This window comes from Saccostrea cucullata, unplaced genomic scaffold (assembly GCF_032062105.1).
Source record: "Saccostrea cucullata isolate Sc308-1 unplaced genomic scaffold, CSIRO_AGI_Scuc_v1 ctg2, whole genome shotgun sequence".
Taxonomy (NCBI): domain Eukaryota; kingdom Metazoa; phylum Mollusca; class Bivalvia; order Ostreida; family Ostreidae; genus Saccostrea; species Saccostrea cuccullata.
In genome coordinates this window covers 500062-518783 of record NW_026936751.1, presented here as the reverse complement: position 1 = coordinate 518783, position 18722 = coordinate 500062, and the positions used below count along the sequence as shown (strand labels likewise).

General features: G+C 35.5%; 1 protein-coding gene across 4 annotated transcripts in view; it reads left to right on the top strand.

Moving 5' to 3' along the window:
* The window catches only part of LOC134246498 (ras-responsive element-binding protein 1-like), a 33342-nt gene extending 14723 nt beyond the window's left edge, over positions 1 to 18619 (top strand). For 2 of the 4 annotated variants that reach the window (XM_062728874.1, XM_062728877.1), the window contains exons 2-16: positions 1644 to 1738; positions 6285 to 6698; positions 7236 to 7301; positions 8454 to 8658; positions 8864 to 9408; positions 9874 to 11077; positions 12498 to 12675; positions 12832 to 13486; positions 13623 to 13917; positions 14506 to 14780; positions 14949 to 15294; positions 15406 to 15605; positions 15704 to 16331; positions 16438 to 16688; positions 16814 to 18619. In XM_062728874.1, coding sequence (XP_062584858.1) covers positions 1644 to 1738; positions 6285 to 6698; positions 7236 to 7301; positions 8454 to 8658; positions 8864 to 9408; positions 9874 to 11077; positions 12498 to 12675; positions 12832 to 13486; positions 13623 to 13917; positions 14506 to 14780; positions 14949 to 15294; positions 15406 to 15605; positions 15704 to 16331; positions 16438 to 16688; positions 16814 to 17008 — 5552 coding nt within the window. In that variant the 3' untranslated portion in view covers positions 17009 to 18619. The remainder of the gene's footprint in view (positions 1 to 1643; positions 1739 to 6284; positions 6699 to 7235; positions 7302 to 8453; positions 8659 to 8863; positions 9409 to 9873; positions 11078 to 12497; positions 12676 to 12831; positions 13487 to 13622; positions 13918 to 14505; positions 14781 to 14948; positions 15295 to 15405; positions 15606 to 15703; positions 16332 to 16437; positions 16689 to 16813) is intronic. The other 2 variants (XM_062728876.1, XM_062728878.1) reach the window with 2 other exon arrangements.
* Positions 18620 to 18722: the final 103 nt, after the last annotated feature.

Sequence of the window (18722 nt, the reverse complement as noted above, 5' to 3'; positions counted from 1 at the left end):
AAGAAACGTCCCGGGCCGTGAGTCAGAGGCCTGGAATGATCGTACAGATCGTTGTCGTAAGATCTTCGCGGTACATCCCCTGTTGCTTGTCTCATGTCTTTTGTCCTTCGTGTTCGTAAGCTTTGTCTTAATGCATTCTGATGTGGATCACGCTGATAAAATTCATGAGGAAGTTTTTTTTCCGTGGATGAAAAACCATTTTTAAAAAAGTTTAAAAGGGAAAATTCTCTTAGAAACAAAAGAAGTGTCAATTTCGAATATTTTTTATAGGGTTTTTGAATTTTTTTAAGGTCAGATGATACAAAGAAACTTTTATCAAAAATTGTGAAAATTACACTTAAAGCCATGTTAAAATGAATAAGTTTATTCAAAGTTTCATTCAGAGTTCAATTATTTGATTTAAAGTGACAAAATGTTTATTTAGATTTATAAGGATAACTGCAGAAATAAAGAATTTTGAACATTATAGAAAGGTTACAAATGCTTAATATTAAAAAAAAAATAAAATTCACATGATTTAAAACTAAATTAGATCCAGAAATATCTACCAATCCATATATCTATTTTTTTGTATCATCTGTCCTTAAACAAGTAAAAATGTAAGAGTTGACACTGACCATTTCTCTTACAGTGTTATTGTGTAGTTTTGATGAGGCTTTTATACACTTTGTAATCTGCTAACATCCGGTACTTAAAAGCTTGTTTCATTGCAGATTTCCTTTTAGCATCTCCCTTAAACCGCATGGTATTACTTGGTAGTTTAATTCATTAAATTACATAACTAAACTGAATCTTTTATCCACTGAGCAGCCAAAAAAAAAATCTAGTGTCCCTTCTAAAGGAGTGCTGGAAATTTGTTGAATTTTTTTTCATAAAGAGTACAAGTTTGATGACTATAGGAATTGTGTTCATCTTAATTGATTCAGGACCACTTATAGAACCATGTTGTAAATATACACAGTTTCGTTCTATTAGTAGAATCTTTCTCATCGATTTTTGTGCATTGAGAAGGGTAAAAAAAATTTAAGAGTGTCATTTTGTAAGTTTCTGGAAATAACAGATAAATTGTAGTTTTTTAAAATTCAATGAAACTCTTAATGCTTGTTGATAACAGATCTGAAGTATTTCTCCATTTCTCTGAAGCCTGTCAGGCTTTAATCTTTTGTAAAGTATTCTAGATGATGTTAAAGGGAAAGAAATGTGATGTTTTAAGTGAATAGTCCTATACAAATAAAGTTTTACAAGATATTTGCACAGTGTATAAAGGGAAAATAGACCGGAGAACTTGCGGAGATGTGAACAGGATAAAACAATTTGAGTGCTCCACACTCACAATGGTCAGAATCCTTAGCATTGGAATCTTTAAAGAGCATTGGGATTCAAGAAGCAGGATCAAAGCCCGCTATATCAATACAGTCTTAGGCAATAAATAAATACCGCTTTCTTTTAATAAGTAGTTTTTATTGCAGAATTCATTTCCCCTTTGATGAAATGCACTTGAATCGATGATTTATGCAGTGTGTTTGGTGGTTAAATAATTTTGAAGCCCCATCTTATAGTGAGATGGGGGTCTTCTCTTGTCCTTTTACGAGATTTAGTCCCCAGTAATTGATTTTACTCAATGATCACTTCTTTTCTTTTAGACCAAGAAGAGAACCATGTGGCTAAGGTCAACAAGGAGCCCTGCTTTACAATGGTGGCTAGTTATGAGAATTTGAATGAGCAAGAGTCAGATCAGGTAAATTAGTCCTCTGTTTTATCACATGTTTTACAGGTTGTTAATGGCAACAACAAATCTGAATCCTAGCAGTAGCATAGACAGCAGAGGGACAATAGAAGCAGGTAACAGGTAGCAGCTATTGACAGGCAACAGGTAACCAGAACATAGCTTGCTATGGAGGCAACAGATAGCCAGAAACATAGCCTGCTATGGTGGCAACAGGTAGCCAGAAACATAGCTTGCTATGGAGGCAACAGGTAGCCAGAAACATAGCCTACTATGGAGGCAACAGGTAGCCAAAAACATACCTTGCTATGGAGGCAACAGGTAGCCAGAAATATAGCCTACTATGGAGGCAACAGGTAGTCAGAAACATAGCCTGCTATGGTGGCAACAAATAGCTAGACACATAGTCTGCTATGGTGGCAACAGGTAGCCAGTAACATAGCTTACTATAGCAGTCTTCTGTACCTGATTACCTGTGCAGAATTACTTCAGTTTGCTGCCAAGAAGGAAGCAATTTATAGAAAATAAGTTCTCAAGAGAAATTGATGTGTAGGAAGTATTAGATCAGGAAGAAATATTTTTTCTCTAAAAACACAAAGCCAATCAATAAATTGAAAAACAATTTTTCCTTATTAAAATAATTACAGGATACTTATTTTAATCTTTGATAACCTTTATGGTAAAGTTGTAAAAATTCTGACAGAGAAATGAAGTGATATTAACTGTCTGAAATAGCATCATTTATTTTGATATGGGGCACTAGGAAATTTCGAGAGACAAAGTTTTGTGATGTACAGAACCTAGTATGAGTACCAAAAAAATTGTCCAAGGCCAATAATTTTTTGTCTCCTAAAGCACAAAAGCACATTTAAATTGATACATAAAGTTGTATGGATGCACTGGTAATCAATGTTAGAGATGATATCCTGATACTGAATTGAAGCATACCTCTAGTTAAAGATTCAGATTGAAACAGCAGATAGAGAGATAGCGGGTACTAATGAATCACCGTTTAATTGAACGGGCAATCGGCAGCACATAATAAGGATAATTGCTCGACTAGCCTGATTTGCTGAACCATGCAGATTCATTGAGGTGATCTTGGATGGGCTGCAATGTTAAGTCTGAAGCAGTTATCACATTAAACATCATCTCTATCGGTAACTGAATAGAACAATATTTTATCAAATAACATGTAGCCATATATGAATTCTTTACACTATGTACACAGTATTGATGTAGGGGTTAGGAGGGTAGCAGAGATATTGCGGAGCATATTTTAATTCTTATTGTTTGGGGACTACAGGAGCTGGCTGATTGCGTCTTGATACGAGTGTTCTTGATACAATTAAAATGACAACCCGTGCATTGTTCCCATCCCCCTGCAGGATGTACCTTACGAAAAAAAAAGTCGTCTTTATGAAATTTATTTTTATGACGCTCCAGCCTGTTGAATGGCTGTTATAATTAATGATGCGGTCCCGTTAGGTGTCTCGTACACAAAACCCCGCTATATACTCACTAGCTGCATTGATAAAGCAGAAATTAAAGAGGAAGATTGTAGACTCCATCCCTTTTTCATTTTTAAAAAAAATTTAATACATTTATTTTTCTAGAGTTACACGTGACATTGAATTGTGAACTTGAGAGGAGCTAGGTGCGTGCTACTCAGAATGACAAACATTGAATCTGTCCTCTCAGGACCGACTCTCGTTTGTTACTGGGTAAATAGCAGGCACTGATATTGAATCAAACCTTTCTAAAGGTATCTGTGGGCTGAGATCGGCATCAATTTTCTTGAAGGATATTGAAAATCAAGGATAATTTGACTCTTATTCAGCACTTCAGATAAACTCTGTGATGAATGGTGAATACGTCACAATTGCTTTAAACTATGTAAATAGAAGTATCAGCCATTCACCAGAATCTATAGATTTGCCTCTCGCTGCATTCTCACACTATCTGAATTTTCTTTTCCACAGTTTTACAAAGCTCCGGAAGAAATTGCCGTCATTAAAGTAATTATATGTAGATATTTTCATGAGGGTCATCAAGAGAAAAATGTGCTTTCTAATTGCCTTCATGTAATTTCTAAAGCCTGGCAATTAGTTACTGATACTAATAATATTAGGCATGAAGATAGAACTGTAATATTTTTTTCTTTTATTTGGAAACAAATCCCGAGCCAAGGCCTTGAGTTGATAATCGGCAGGGACGGGTAATAATTCGCTGGTGATTGTAACAAGATATGGGTACCTGGCTCTCCAATTCAATGTATTAAAATATTATCGCTATGATTTCTCAATGGCAGTTAGATGACTAAGGATATAATTTTCAGCAGTCATATTTGTGTGGGGGAGAGGTTTTTCGTATACATGATGGTATATCGTAAATCAAATCTATTTTTAAAAAGAAGAGTCTGACAGGTTTTTTTATGGTCACTTTTATAAGAAGCCAAAATTATGAACTTTCTCTGAATTAACAATCGGTGGATTTTCATTAAAATTGCAATAATAAATCTTACACACATCATGTTCAAGGGAATCATAAGGGACATTGTCCTAGGCATGTCGACAACTGTCAAGCCATAAAACACTGGAATTACGAAAATGTTTACCACATGTAACAAACGGAGGAAAACCTCTTTAATTCTGAATCCTGGGAAAAAAATAATTGCGATGACTTGTGTCCTTATTTTTGGCCATGTCTTTATCTCTTCAGGGAAAAATATCAATCAAACCCGAAAATAGGATCTTTGTGTCTCTTAGACATCTTTGACGTAAGGAAAAATTTGGGAATTCGAAACCAATCAATGTACAGTTGGTGAAGGTTACTCATACATTGACTTAGAAAATCAGGAGACTTCTTGTACCAGTATTAACATTTTGTCAAAAAATTAAGTATTCCATGAATTGTAATGTTCCTTTTTTCCGTTAAGTCTGATCAGGTATAGGTTCAGTTCAAAGTGTTCTGATTTACGACCATTAATAAAATATTTGAAAAGTCGGAATTAACATTCCTTATTTTACATCAAATTAGAGAAAATTTATGAAAAGTGATCAAATTTTGATTCATGCATTGTCTTTATCCGAGAGATTGTTTCCCGAGGAGATGGAGTTAATTGAATTAGTGCAAGTCATCAATTCACTTTTCCCCAGGGTCCATGTACTTGAAATTTTTTCTGTTGAATTTTTCATAAATTTTTTAATGATTTATTTTATGGCTGCACCGTTTGTTAGAGGGGGGATGGATCCTGCCACATAACGGGCTCATGAATAAAACAATCAGATGTTGTAAAGGTTCACTGTCAAAAACGGCTTTGACATCTATCGTTCAAATTAGACGAAGTACACTTCAACACTCCAAATCGTGAGGAGGAAGAAAAAATATCACAGTTAAATGTTTGAATAATAATTACAAATATGATAATCTTTAATCGGTAATCAAATTGTTAACGTTCCAACACTTAAAGAAAAGTAAAGGGTAAAAAGTGAATTCCATTTAAAAAAAATATTATTTATCTTATGGCTGTTTCTGTAACAAATTGATTTTAATATTTAAGAATATTTTAAATATTATTGAATTTTTATTTAAAAATAAATTTTAAAACTTCGGTGTGAAGTATAGGCAGATTTCTTAGTAATTTTATTTTCTGAGAATATTCGTATAAAAAATAGCATTCAGTGTCTCTAATTACCTACTTTGTTTATGAATAAAGTTCACATTTATATAGCTAATGATAATTATAAATTACAAATTAATGACAAAACTTCTAATTGCTATAGCAATGGTAATGAATAAACATGAAGTGGAAGTTTTATTATAGTAATAAACATGAAAATATTTATCAATAATTTTTTCCCCCATTGAGTCAGAAATTTTATTGATACAGTTTGAATACTGTATGATAGATTAGAAATCTAATTAAACAAGGAGTAGACACCAAAATAGATTTGTTGTATTGTCAGTTTAGGAGTGAATTCAGTTAAAATCCGGTCTCAAGACTGTGATGTCATCTGCCAAATAAGCCAACATATATTCTTGCTGGGTCCTGAAAAAATTGTGTCGACACCAAAAAATAAGCATGTAGCCTGACCACAATATTCAGGTGTGACGGTACCGCGTTTATTTCCTGCTAATCAGTTTCTTCACTTACTGATTGCAGTGTCATTTGTTTACACCAGGCTCATAATTGTCGTTAATTGCTATTGTCTTGGGGGCATTGTAGCTTGGTTATAACTGTACCTACATACTTTGTCTCTCAATAATCTTTGGCAGTAACATCATTTTGCCTGCGGGGCAGAGCATTTCTGTTACCAGGGACAGTGTTCTGCTCGGTCGGACAAAATGCATTGTTTCATCTCTCCCAAAGTATGATGAATGGAGAATGAATCACTCAACCTTTTGTCTCCAATGGTCTCTTCAGCAAAGCTGTGTTTTTTATCCCCATTAGTTTATTGATCAGTGAAAAGTTGTGATTGACCACTGGGCTAGGACAGACTGTGTATAAGCCTTCCTACCTCATAAACTGGTGACATTTCTTTGATTGTTTCTTTAGGATCTTGATTACGATGATTATGCTCCGCTAGTTGTGGACACCTCCAGGCAAGCAGAAGACATTGATGATCAAGATGATTTGATAACCGTTAATAATATACAGCAGTCACCCTCTGAAGCCAGCAGCTATACATCACAAACCGAGGTAGCCAGGAGTGCCGCGTTACTTAAAAACACAGACGACGGCTTTAAACCCAGTAACTTCGTATTCACTTCTCCATCCTTAAGCAATCAGGACCAACTGAGTAATTGTTCCTCCGATCAGGACCAGTTGTTCATTGATAGCGGGGAACCTAACGCCGTGTCGGAGAAATCATCCCGCACTCCTTCCATTTCTAGTCTTTCTGATCAACTCAGTCCCAGCGGACTTAGCTCAAATATATCTGCATCTAAAGTTCATAGACGAGGAAAAAAGGTAAATATTTTATAATTTCTATTTAATAGTAATAAATGGAGAGTGATTTTTATTAGACTGGAAAAAAATTTTGCCCAGAGAATCTTGTTCTAAAATTTTCTGTGTGCTGTATCTTTATAACAATATTTTTTTCCTCTTCATTGTGAGTGAATTTTCCTTTAACATTTCTGTCCTTCAGACTTTGAGTGCATCTTTTCTTTTAAGATGTCTTTTTCAAAGACAAGGAGAGCTGTCATGCAAGAAAAAGGGAGACATTCCTCCATCTTTTTTTTCTTTGAGGGGAAGTGGGGGTTTTGCAACTTTTTGAAAATTTTGCCAAAAAAAAGAAAAAAAAAATTATTTTAATTCAGGGAAAATTAAAATTTATATATCTAAATTTTTCTAATTTTTTATGATGTAAAATTTCATGTTTATTTTATATTAAAAAAAAATGTACAAATTGGATCTTTATGCTTATTTTATTTTTAAAAAAAATATAATTATACACAATGGATCTAAAAAGAAATGTATGATAAAAATGAGACGATCAAATTTCAGACTCAGTCAAATCAAGCGGAAAAAGATCCTGATGTAAATGTAGAGTGTGAGGAGTCAGAATCTAAGGTATTACATGACAGTTATATTGTCACCTGCAGCAATACTGGTTACTCATAACCTATAGCAACATCAGTCCCAGAATTCCCTACAGCTACAATCTCCCAGCATGCCTTGCATGATTAGTTTTACACATTCTGGTGAGGGTGCAATAATTACACTGCATGTGCATAGTCTTATGTAATAACATCTGTTTATTTTCTGTACATAAAAAATGTATATATATTCTTGTTAATTATTTACTTTGTTCTGTTGTAGTCTTAACTAATGAATGTTTGAACATGCTCTGATTCTTAAATTTTGTGTTCAATATAAAAAAAATAATAATCAGAATTTCAGTTTTTTTGAGTAAATGAATGTGTGCATATCTCTGTCTATATACTCTCATTAATTCCAGTGCACCAAAGAAACTCAATGAAAGTCCGTTATGGCCCATTTAATTATCATCTCTTAGTGTTACATAAAAAAGTTCATATATATTAACACGGAATTAAGCCCTAAATATTTACTTAATGAATAGTTTCTTTCTTTGGTGCAGCCTTTCTTCTTTTTTTTTTCTAAACTGTCATTGTGTACCCAAGATATTGCTTTTTCAGTGTTTAAAAGCTTTCCATTTCAGCTGCCGACATTCTTTTGTTACTTATGAAGTATATATTATTGCTGTACTTATCTCATGCCTGTACTTTTAATCCCCTTTGATACCTCAAGTTGATGCTAATACAGTTTTGTTACATTCAATGGAAATTCTTGATTGTAATTTGATGATTATTCTCTTATTAAGGAGATTATCAAGATTAAAGAATAAGAAATTATGGCAAGAATCAGTTTCTGATAATTCAAACATCCAGAGGATTAAGATGGATTATAAATAATCTTTATCCCTAATCTTGATGAGGAATAAGTTTCTCCTAATAAAAAAAGAATCTTATATTCACCTTTAAAGATGATATTATCAAAGAGAAAGATTTTGTTTTTAAATGAATAGAGTGTTTTACCCTCTTCTGTAAAATTTAACCATGCTGTGAAATAAGTCTATAAAATATTAAATGAAATGATGACTATAGATACTAAGCATGTTATATGTAGTGCATGTGAAATTTGGAAACCAGTGGGTTGATTTTATTGTGTAGTGGTTAAGTAGAAAAACTTTTCCTCTCACAGATTTTACCCATCACTAACGGAGAAGGGGGTGATGCCAAGTATGCCTGTCCCATTTGTAAAACCATTCTGTCCTCGTCCCACGACTTAACTAAGCACATCAGATCGCATAACCAAAACAACACATCTCAGGCCAACACCTGCACCATTTGTGGAAAAGTGCTCAGCTCTCAAAGTTCCCTAGATCGACACATGCTCGTACATTCAGGTAATATTTCCTACCCAGCATTCAATGAAATAATCAAATAATTTTTTTTAGAAAATTTCACAAAAAATCAGAAATAAAATATTTGTGAATCATTTTTTGTGGTCAGTTTGAATTTTATTCAGTTTTCATTCTTAGAACTTTTAGTTTTATGAACCCATCTTTCATATTTGATTGGGTAAAATATTTTGTGTCAAATTTATTTTAGGGGAAAGACCATTTCAGTGTAAAATCTGTAAAATGTCATTTACCACCAATGGTAATATGCATCGTCATTCAAGAATCCATGCCAAAGAAAACGAACTCGGTGGATCATCGGGAATCAAACCCATCCGTCCAAAGCCAAAAACTCCCACCTGGAAATCTAGGCCCATAATTCCTAACACCAGCACTCCAACATCTCTGACCATTCCGCCGGGAACGTCACTTCTCTCGGCAGAGCTCCTTTCCAACATGCCAAAGTTCTCCATTCTAGAGACCAAACCTCAGGTCCTGACTACCAGCGAACCTGTATCAGTCGGTCAGAAGCGAGCCTTTAACTTCATTGAGTATTCTCCTAATCAGTACACCAGTCCAACGAAGAAGATAAGCCTAGCCCAGGTGACCCCTACCCAGGTCGTAACCGAGAAATCCCCCGCTCTAGTCACCCCAGCAGCAACACCATCCAGTATTACCAAAAAACCAAAGGACTCCCGAACAGAAATCAAATCCTTCACCAACTCCGCCCACCATGACAAGAAAGGTTCCTTGGAGGTAGAGAAAATGGACAGATTTTGTGATTTCTTGTGATGTGTCTTTATTATAATGCTAAAAATATTTGCATGATTATATTAACATATTAAATGGCTTGGGAATATATTTATCATTTTAGAAAAATATGTATCAGTATAGACAAAATAGCTTAATTTTCTGCATGATTAATTAGAGTTAACTTGACAACCCGCTTATTACTTAGCACCTGTCATCAAGCTTATCAGTGTTAATATCTGAAGAGTTTCAGTGGAGTCATAAACATTGTCTTGTCATTGCTGGAATCAGAAAGGTGGAGCTCAGACTCATCATAATTTTCATTTTTTTTTTCTTAAATCAGGAAAAAATTAAAATCTAGACAAATGTTTCCAGTGTACTGTTAATTTGAATAAATTTGATGTTTTAATGTATGATTTTAATGACTTTGTGGGTTGATTGAAGTAACGTTGATTTTTATTGAATTTTCAGTCGTTGAACGGAGAGGAGAGAGAGGGGGACCAGCTTCACTGCCCGGTCTGTAACAAGGGCTTCCTGTGTAAATACGGACTCGAGACCCACCTAGACACCCACCCGGAGTATTCTATGAAATGTGGAATATGTCACATGTCGTTTCCCACCCCCAGGGGCCTGAGCATGCACAAGCTTATGGTCCACAGTAAGGAGAAATCGGTGGAAGATTCTGAAAACACCCCCGAGCCTAAGTCCTCACCCCCAGCTGTTGTGGGATTCTATGATCTTGGTTTTATGGACTTCTCAGTCAAAAAATTTCCCTTAGTTGCCAAGTCCTATTGTGAGGAAAACGTGAGAATATCCAGCAGTATTTACCACAATTTTCACTGTAGCGAGTGTGCTAAGGCATTTCCATCTAGAGCAGCTTTACTCTTACACGAGTACACTCATAGTCCAGAGAAGACCTCACAGTGCCCTCTATGCGAGTGTGATTTCCTGGACACTAATGAACTTCACCTTCACATGGTCAAGCATCTGTCTGATAAAGCTTTCAATGATGTCATGGTAAAGAGCAAAACCGAAAAAGTCCTGAAATCCCCCAAACCTGATAAAATTGGAAAACATGATTTTTTAGCCTCGTTTGGTTTGACCACTGTGAGCGAAGCTGAACTTTTACAGAAAAGAGACAAAGAACTGAAGTTGGAAGCAAACCCAAGCATGGACAAGAAAGAAAATAATGATTATTTTGCCAGACTTGGCCAGGTTTTCTCCTCAGATATTTCACCCATAAATCCACTGATTGCTGCCAAATTTGCCCAAATGTCTCCCGAAGAACAGGCCAAAGCTTACATTGAAGCCCAGAAATTTGTCCAGGCTGCCATGGCCATGCCTCAGTTCTTCCAAGGAATGGAACAATTTTCTGGTCTCAATGCCTCTCAGTTTAAAGCCTTCATGCCTTCTCTTCTTCCCCTTGGATTGACTAAATCCAGTGCCAACAATGCCATGTCTCTAAACCAGCTAACTACCCTAGCAGCCATGACAAGTCCAGCTATGCTGACCAGTATGATGGGGGGACAGAATATTTCCAGCCCCCTCCCCACTCCCCCTCCCAGCAGCGAGAGTGGTTCCTCAGGAGAAATGTCGGACAAGTACCCCAATAAGAATGGCGTCTTCCAGTGCAAATACTGTGATCTGGTGTTCACCAATTATAGAACCATGAAAGGTAAGAAAAATACTTCCTGATACATGTAATTCTCTTTTCTTTTTTTTTACGGAAAATGTATTTTTTGTTAAAGATCCATCTTTTTCTATAATTGTAATAAAATTTGTATACATTTATTGGTTCACTGATTTTGCTGATTTTTTGGTTTTTCGTTAGAAATGTGATTTATTTGAGATCGTGTAAACTGCACTCAGATGCCACACACGTCCAAAGGAGTCAGTTTGAAATGATGATGGTGTCTGCTCCCTTGTTGTGTTAAATTATTAGATTATTGACAGCACCTCAATCATAGGGCTATGTTCCTGACAGGGAATGTGTTAATTTGAAGATTCAAGGGAATAAATGACATCCAATTAAATAATTTAAATATCAAATACATTATTAATTAAAAGTCTAATTACCAATTCCATTTTTTTTTATAATTGGTGGGAAACATTTTTTTTTTCTCATTTTTTCATCAAAATTTTGGGTTTTCATTAAAAAAAAATATTTAAAAAGTAATATAAACTTCTTTCTTTTTTGCTAGCGCTGGTTTTGCTCAGAAATTAAAGCAATAACAGGTTATCGTATCAACTTGTGCATATTGTACCGATGTTCAATTGTTGTTTATATGTATTCAGTTTATTTCCTGCAGTTCCTATTTGCATATTGCATGATCTAAAATACATTAATGTTAATTATGGTTTTAATAAGTGAATAAGACTTTGACAGGTGAAGAAGAGACTAACACAGAGAAACATATATTAGAATAACTTATTTGTGGCAATTTTTATTCCTTTCCTTTCATTTATGTAAGCTTTGAATGGAAATAAAAAGTGATAATTAACAAGATAATTACAACTGCAGAACTTAATTAATTTTTTTTTCTGAACAATTTATTAAGCATTACAAATTCCTAGTTAAATGGCACTGTAAATCGTCCTGTAGAGTTTTTTATTTTGTTTTTATTTTCTAGTTTTAAAATATTTTAGTTGGTACATTCAATTTTAAAAAAATGATTTACTAAAATTGAATAGAATGCAATAAAGCATGATGTGTCAACTTCTTTTTTCAGACTTTTTACATTTTTTAAAACTGGACTTGTTGTGTTTTATTTTGGTTTATAAATATTTGTGATCATTTCTTAGATTTGTTAAGACATTTTTATTTTGTTTTGTGTGGTCCTTTATTTGTATTTGGTTCCGTCGTTTACATTCCCCATAGAAATGTTAACCTGTGCATCATGGTTAAAGGGAGATAATCAGTCTTGAAAACAATGAAGTACAAGAACAAGGAAAATTTTATTTAATAAATTGTCTTTAAGCAGACTAAGGGTATCTGAAAGTAGAATTATTTAGAAATTTCCTATATGTCATTTAAATTTCTGTAGTTATTGAGTAATATTGTAAGAGGAATTTTAATTTGATGATTTTAATTACAGGTCACACTAGAACCCACCTTGGTCTGTCTCCGTACAAATGTAACCTGTGTAGTTACTCCAGTGCTGATAAGAGCACACTGATTCGGCATCTGAGAACCCACAATGGAGAACGGCCATTCCAATGCAGAGTTTGTGACTTTGCCTTCACTACTAAAGCCAACTGTGAGAGGCATGTCAGGTACTGAATCTAGCCTTCTTTGGAAAATTAAACATTATTTCATGATATTTTTGTTATACTTTTTTGATTATTGAATCATAAAAATTTAAATATCATTATTCTGTAATTGCATGTAACAAATTATTTATAAAGTACATGTACATTTACGTATTACAGGAAGAAGCATGGCAAGTATTTGAAGGAGGAAGTAGATGCCGCCATTGGATACAATAAATACGTGGCGGAATCCTCCAATACCACTGAAAACTTCCAGTCTCCTGACACAGTCTGTAAATACTGTGGGGAGGACTTCAAGTTTTTCCGGGCCTTGAAGCACCACCTCCGGTCTCACAGCAGCTGTCCACAGAAGCCATTCCTCTGTATGCGCTGTGACATCGGGTTCTCCACCAAGGCTAACTGTGTCAGACATCTACAGAAGCAGCACCCCGAGGTGTCCCAGTATCAGATAGAGCAGTTCATCCACGTCAATGAACCCTCCCTTCTGGAGGATGGGGAGAAATCATTTGGGGAGGGTATGTCAGATGACAGCCAGACGGCAGACACGCTTGATTTCTCTGGAGGAAATCCACCAGCTGCTCACTCATCCATGAAGAGTCTCATAGCAACAGAGAGTCGTACTCAGTCACCTGTGACAAGTATTAAAGCTGAAGCTGTGAAAATTAAGCAGGAACCAATGGATATGGATGATTTGCCTCTCGATTTCAGCGTTAACAGAAGTTCTACATCCACACCTGATGTCAAACCAAAAGTAGACGAACTGCCAATAGATCTGTCTTTTAAAGGAAAGGAGGCCAGTGATTCTTCAACTCCAGTATGTCGATTTTTTAATGAAATATCTTTCAATTATCTGAAAATGATAGGATTATGAGAGAATTAAATGATAAAATTTAACATTAAAAATTGACAATTTTAATAGGTTTTAAAATAATTGTGTTTTTTAATTCCAGAACTCCCGTTCCATTGTATATGACACTAACTTGTACCAGTGCCAGTTCTGTCCAATGGGAATCTCCAGTCAGAGAATGCTGGAGCGCCACCTGGTGCAGGACCACCACCATCTGCTGGAGAGGATGGAGAAGCAGAGGCTGAAGGAAGCCACCTCACCGGAACCACCCACCAAACTGTCCACCAGCCACGGCAGCGAGGAGAGGATGAAAATCCTGATGCGCTTCCCAAAAACCGGAAACAATGCAAGGAGTCTGAAGGATAGAATTACCAAACCAGACTCCAAATTTAATCATGGTAAGATTAATGATCCAAGTAATAATTGATTGTTTCTTGGAGGTGGTGTTCAAATTTAAAGCCATTGTACATTATTTAAGAATGAATAGCTTTTCACTAATAAAATCTTTTTGCTTCTAAAAGTGTTCTCATATTAGGATGTGTAAGTATATATATAGTGTTGGTTATTGTTTATGATTTATTTTCTTCAGTTCTATGCCTATGTTACAAATCATTATTTTATAGTATTTTGTATGTGGAGTTGAATGGTTTGCTTATTCTTTCAACAATTTTTGATTTGTGTTCAGAAATGTTAAGATAGTTCATTAGATTTGTGTGCAATTTTTATTTATTAAATATGTACAAATGTCTCTTATTTTCATTTCTGTATGGTTTTTCAAGTGTCAGATTGTAACTGTGGAATGTTAGAAGTCAGATACAGATAATTCCAATGAACTGAAAATTTACTCTCTGAGATTCTAAATGAAAAAAAAAAATCTGGTCATTTTCAGAAAGAAGCTTTTGGAAATAGTTAAAGAAAGAATTTATAGAGTAATATGCCATGTTCTTGAATGAAATTTTCTGTAACATTGTTTATCTCTGTTTTAGGTTCAGATACTGCCTCAGATCTTGCCTCAGTGAAAAAAATTCTAGATGCTGCCATTCAACCCTTCCGATCATTCCCCATCGATAATTCCAACTTTTCCGGTAAATCCGGTGAGGATTCCATGGACTATTCCATGGATGAAGACAGTACATGTAAAAGCAAAGATCTGGAGGAACCGCCTGTTCTCAGTCCCAGGAATAAGGGGGATAACTCTAGTATGCTCAGTGACCAAGATATGCCCGAAATAGCAGAGAGCCCAGAACAGTTTGCCAAGATGGTAAGTTTTTCACTTACATGTATAAAGTATGATAAATGCATTTGTTAACTGAGTATATGTAAGTTCCTAAAACATTGAGGGCACAGTTTGATTTAAAAAATGACAACATTGATGGAATAAACATCCAAATCTGCAGTTCCAAACGTTTTGTCTTTTTGCTTGTTTTAGTTCATCAATGCACCAAAGATACCAAAGACCGTAACAGAGCCAGCAGATAAGCTTCTAGTGAAGAAGAAGAGGAATTCCTACGCCGACTCTCCACATAAGTTACAGTGTCCCTACTGCACCAGGACCTTCCCCTGGGTTAGCTCCCTTACCCGCCACCTGCTGACCCACACTGGTCAGAAGCCATTTAAATGCCCCCGCTGTCCCGTCACCTTCTCCACCAAATCAAACCGCGAGCGCCACCTCATCAGGAAACACGGCGTCAACATGATGGACCCACTGTCTCGTCAAACCATGGACCGCCCATACAAGTGTCATCTCTGTGTATTCAGCTCCTTCTCAACTCAAGGTATGCACCGAACTTTTGTTTGCAATGCAGAGGCATCTCTCTATGATAAGCATCTGATGTACGTTTTTTTTGCTGATTATTACAATTATTATCTCATTTTTCATTTTAAAGGTAACCTGCTGAAACACTACAAGGAGCGCCATGTTGGGTGTGAACTCCCAGACACCCTGGCTGACCTCGATAGAGCTGTCACCAAGGGACTCAGTACCACCATCCCCCCACACGAGCGGGGCATGTACAGTATTGAGAGCTACAACATGGACATTCAGCTTAACAAGCAGGATGAACAGAGCCTCCTTAACAAGGCCAAGGTAAAGTGATGTTTAAATATTTTTTACATTCCACAGAGACAAAGACATTTTCCCAGAAATCGAATTCAAAATTTTTATACTTTTTCTTTTCCTTTCAGGACTCTGACACTCCCACTGCCATAACCACTTTTATAGTTCCCGATGACTTGAAATCAGATGATGATGATGACGATGATGATATAATTCCACTGAGCATTGATAACTCCATGGAGGATTCCTCTCCCAAACCATCGCCTACCCCAGAATTCACCGGGTCCGCAGAACGCCAGATCAACCCAGAGCGAGACAACTACAATGTAGATAAGATCACCAACTGCTGGAAATGCAACGAAAAATTTGTCTCTCGTAAATTACTGGTTCGCCACCTGAAGGAGCACAACATTGATCTCCCTTTCAAATGTTATTTGTGTGATGCCTCGTACGAGACTCGGAAGTCTTGCCTGGATCACCAGGAAAGCGCCCACTCCTCCGACTGGAAGATCCTGAAGGAGAAGAACAAGGTGGATAACGTAGATACGTTTGCCAGACACATGGATAAAGTGGTGGAGAACAACTGTAACAAAGTGGACCAGGGGGCCATGCTGGAGATTCCAGGCCAGAATGCAGACGATCCTAAGATGGAGGTGGTGTCTGCTGACTACATGCAGCGTAAAGTCTACTGTTCTCTCTGTCCCAAGAGATTCTGGTCCCTTCAGGACTTGAGGCGCCACATGAGGTCCCACACAGGTAAATATGATTTACATTTAAAGAAAAACATGACTGTTTGATAAAACATTTCATGGAATATTATTGAATTATTGATATTACTGAAAAATGTTGACATTGATTGTAGGGGAGAGGCCTTTTGAATGTGACATCTGCCACAAGCGCTTCACCCTGAAGCACAGCATGATGAGGCATCGTAAGAAGCATGTGGACTCTGGGTCACTGAGTCCAAGTGATGAGGAGGACAATAACAACAACCAAGATGAACCTGGTGTCAGTAAACTGATGACTCATCATAGACCCATATTACCCAGAATGCCTGCTGCTGCTATCCCAGTGATCCCTGTTACAGTCATGACAGAATCTCCCAAAGTCATTGTAAGGACATAATTCATCAACTTTTAGAAAATTGTATTTTTAAAAAAATTTTTGCCTTCACAATTGACAAATCGCTGATGATTTTTCAGTTTTATTTAGAGATATCATTTATTTTTTATGTACAGGAGAACTGCCCTCAGTTTATCACAGTTTCCTCCACCCAGATACCACCGCCAGCAAAATCCACCACCATCACCATGGAGACAGATGTCAAAGACAACAGTGCTGACATTCTCCACAATCTGCTGGGTGTAGATGTAGGATCCATCGACCAGATGCTGGACTCCGCAGACAGCGCCGCCAAACTACTGGGCATGTGAACATTGTCATAGGAAATAAGATATGTGAACATTGCTATGGGAAATACATGTGAACATTGTTATGGGAAATAGATGAAATATGATCATTGCTAAGGAAAATAGATGATGTCAAAATTACTATGGGAAATGCATGTAGATAGAAGTTAAAGCAGTTTAGAATGATAAAATAATAATCAAATGTGTGAATAATGAAGCAATTGTATATGAAGTGGATTAGTGAGTACTTGATTGACATAGATTGAAAAACTCTGAAACATTAAAATTAAATTTAAATTGTATGTGATTGTATAAATGTCTCATGATTTGATGATAGTATTTAACCAAGTGTTTATGCCAAAATGGATGCTATGTGAGGAGTAGTTTTCTTCACTTGTATATACATTATCTCATTTATTTTAAAACTGTGGTCACCTGATCTTTGAAGATTTGGTGTCATTGATGCATTGTTAACTCTTATTTTATATGACCATGGGAAAAAGATTCATGTACATGCACTTTGTGTGATAAAATAGCAAGCTTGTGTGAAATGCACATAAATTCTATAAAAAAGATGTAGGTGTATTTTTAACAATTTTTGTTTTCTAGAATTTGCCAGTTGTTTTTAACTAATTTGTGTCAGGGATAATTTATTGAACATTCCAAAACTTTTTTGTAGTGATTTTGTAAAGTGTTCATCATAATTGACTGGAGGAAAATAAATACAAAGTTATGTGCATAGAGTGTATAAATGTCAAGTTCCTGAACATACAGGAAGGGACCATAATGAATTGTAAATACTTTTATACATTCCAATTGTTGTATACAAATGTTGTGTGCATGTATTTGTGTATATATTTTGATTTAATGAATTTTATATGATTGCTCCAAGAGGAAATAACTTTGTCTCTTTATATTGACAATCCATGCTCCCTCGGGAGTTTCCCTTTATGGCACCCCACCGCACGTGTTTCTGCACATTTTTGTGAGTCGTGAAAAAAAGTGCATAAGACAACACCCTAGTCTCTTAACAGATCTGTTATTTAGTCAAAAATTATTTATTTATTCATTTGTTATGACTTTTATTTTCTATGTTGAATTTTGTACATTATTTGTATATATGGAGTGTTTAATTGTGACATCTTTCAGACTTCTTTTTTGAGAACTATGCATTCCTTTATTTCACAAACAAGTTCCTGCAACAGCATTCCAACCTTTCTCTTCAATTTTCATACGTTAAAATGCCCGATTTCTATATTTATTATTTGTTTTGATAAAAAAATGTTACAACATTTTAGTTTGGTGTAGGGGAAGTAACCATTCCAGTGTATACATTAGAGTTTTTGTGTTAGTGCCTTAGACCAAAATAGTATTGGAATTGGAAAGGGGATTAGTCTCGAAGCCACAGTGTTTCAAATTGAATCCATATTTTCTTATTTAAGAAAAAAATGTCTCTCTTTTTTTTTATTCTTCCATTGTGTGAGTTTTTAATTATGGACTACAGGGATTTTTGACAACGATGTAGGTTTGAATTTAAGTCACAAATATTTTTAAGAAACTTGTGTGTGTTTTAATTTGCTGGTCATGAAAGCATTAATATGCAACGAATTTAATTAAACTATATAAGTAGAAAAATTGTGTTATTTTTATATTTCAATGGATATTTGGAAAGGAACTAAAAATTCCAAATGATACATCACCTAAGAAGTTGAGTATTTTGCTTTTGAAATCTCTGAAA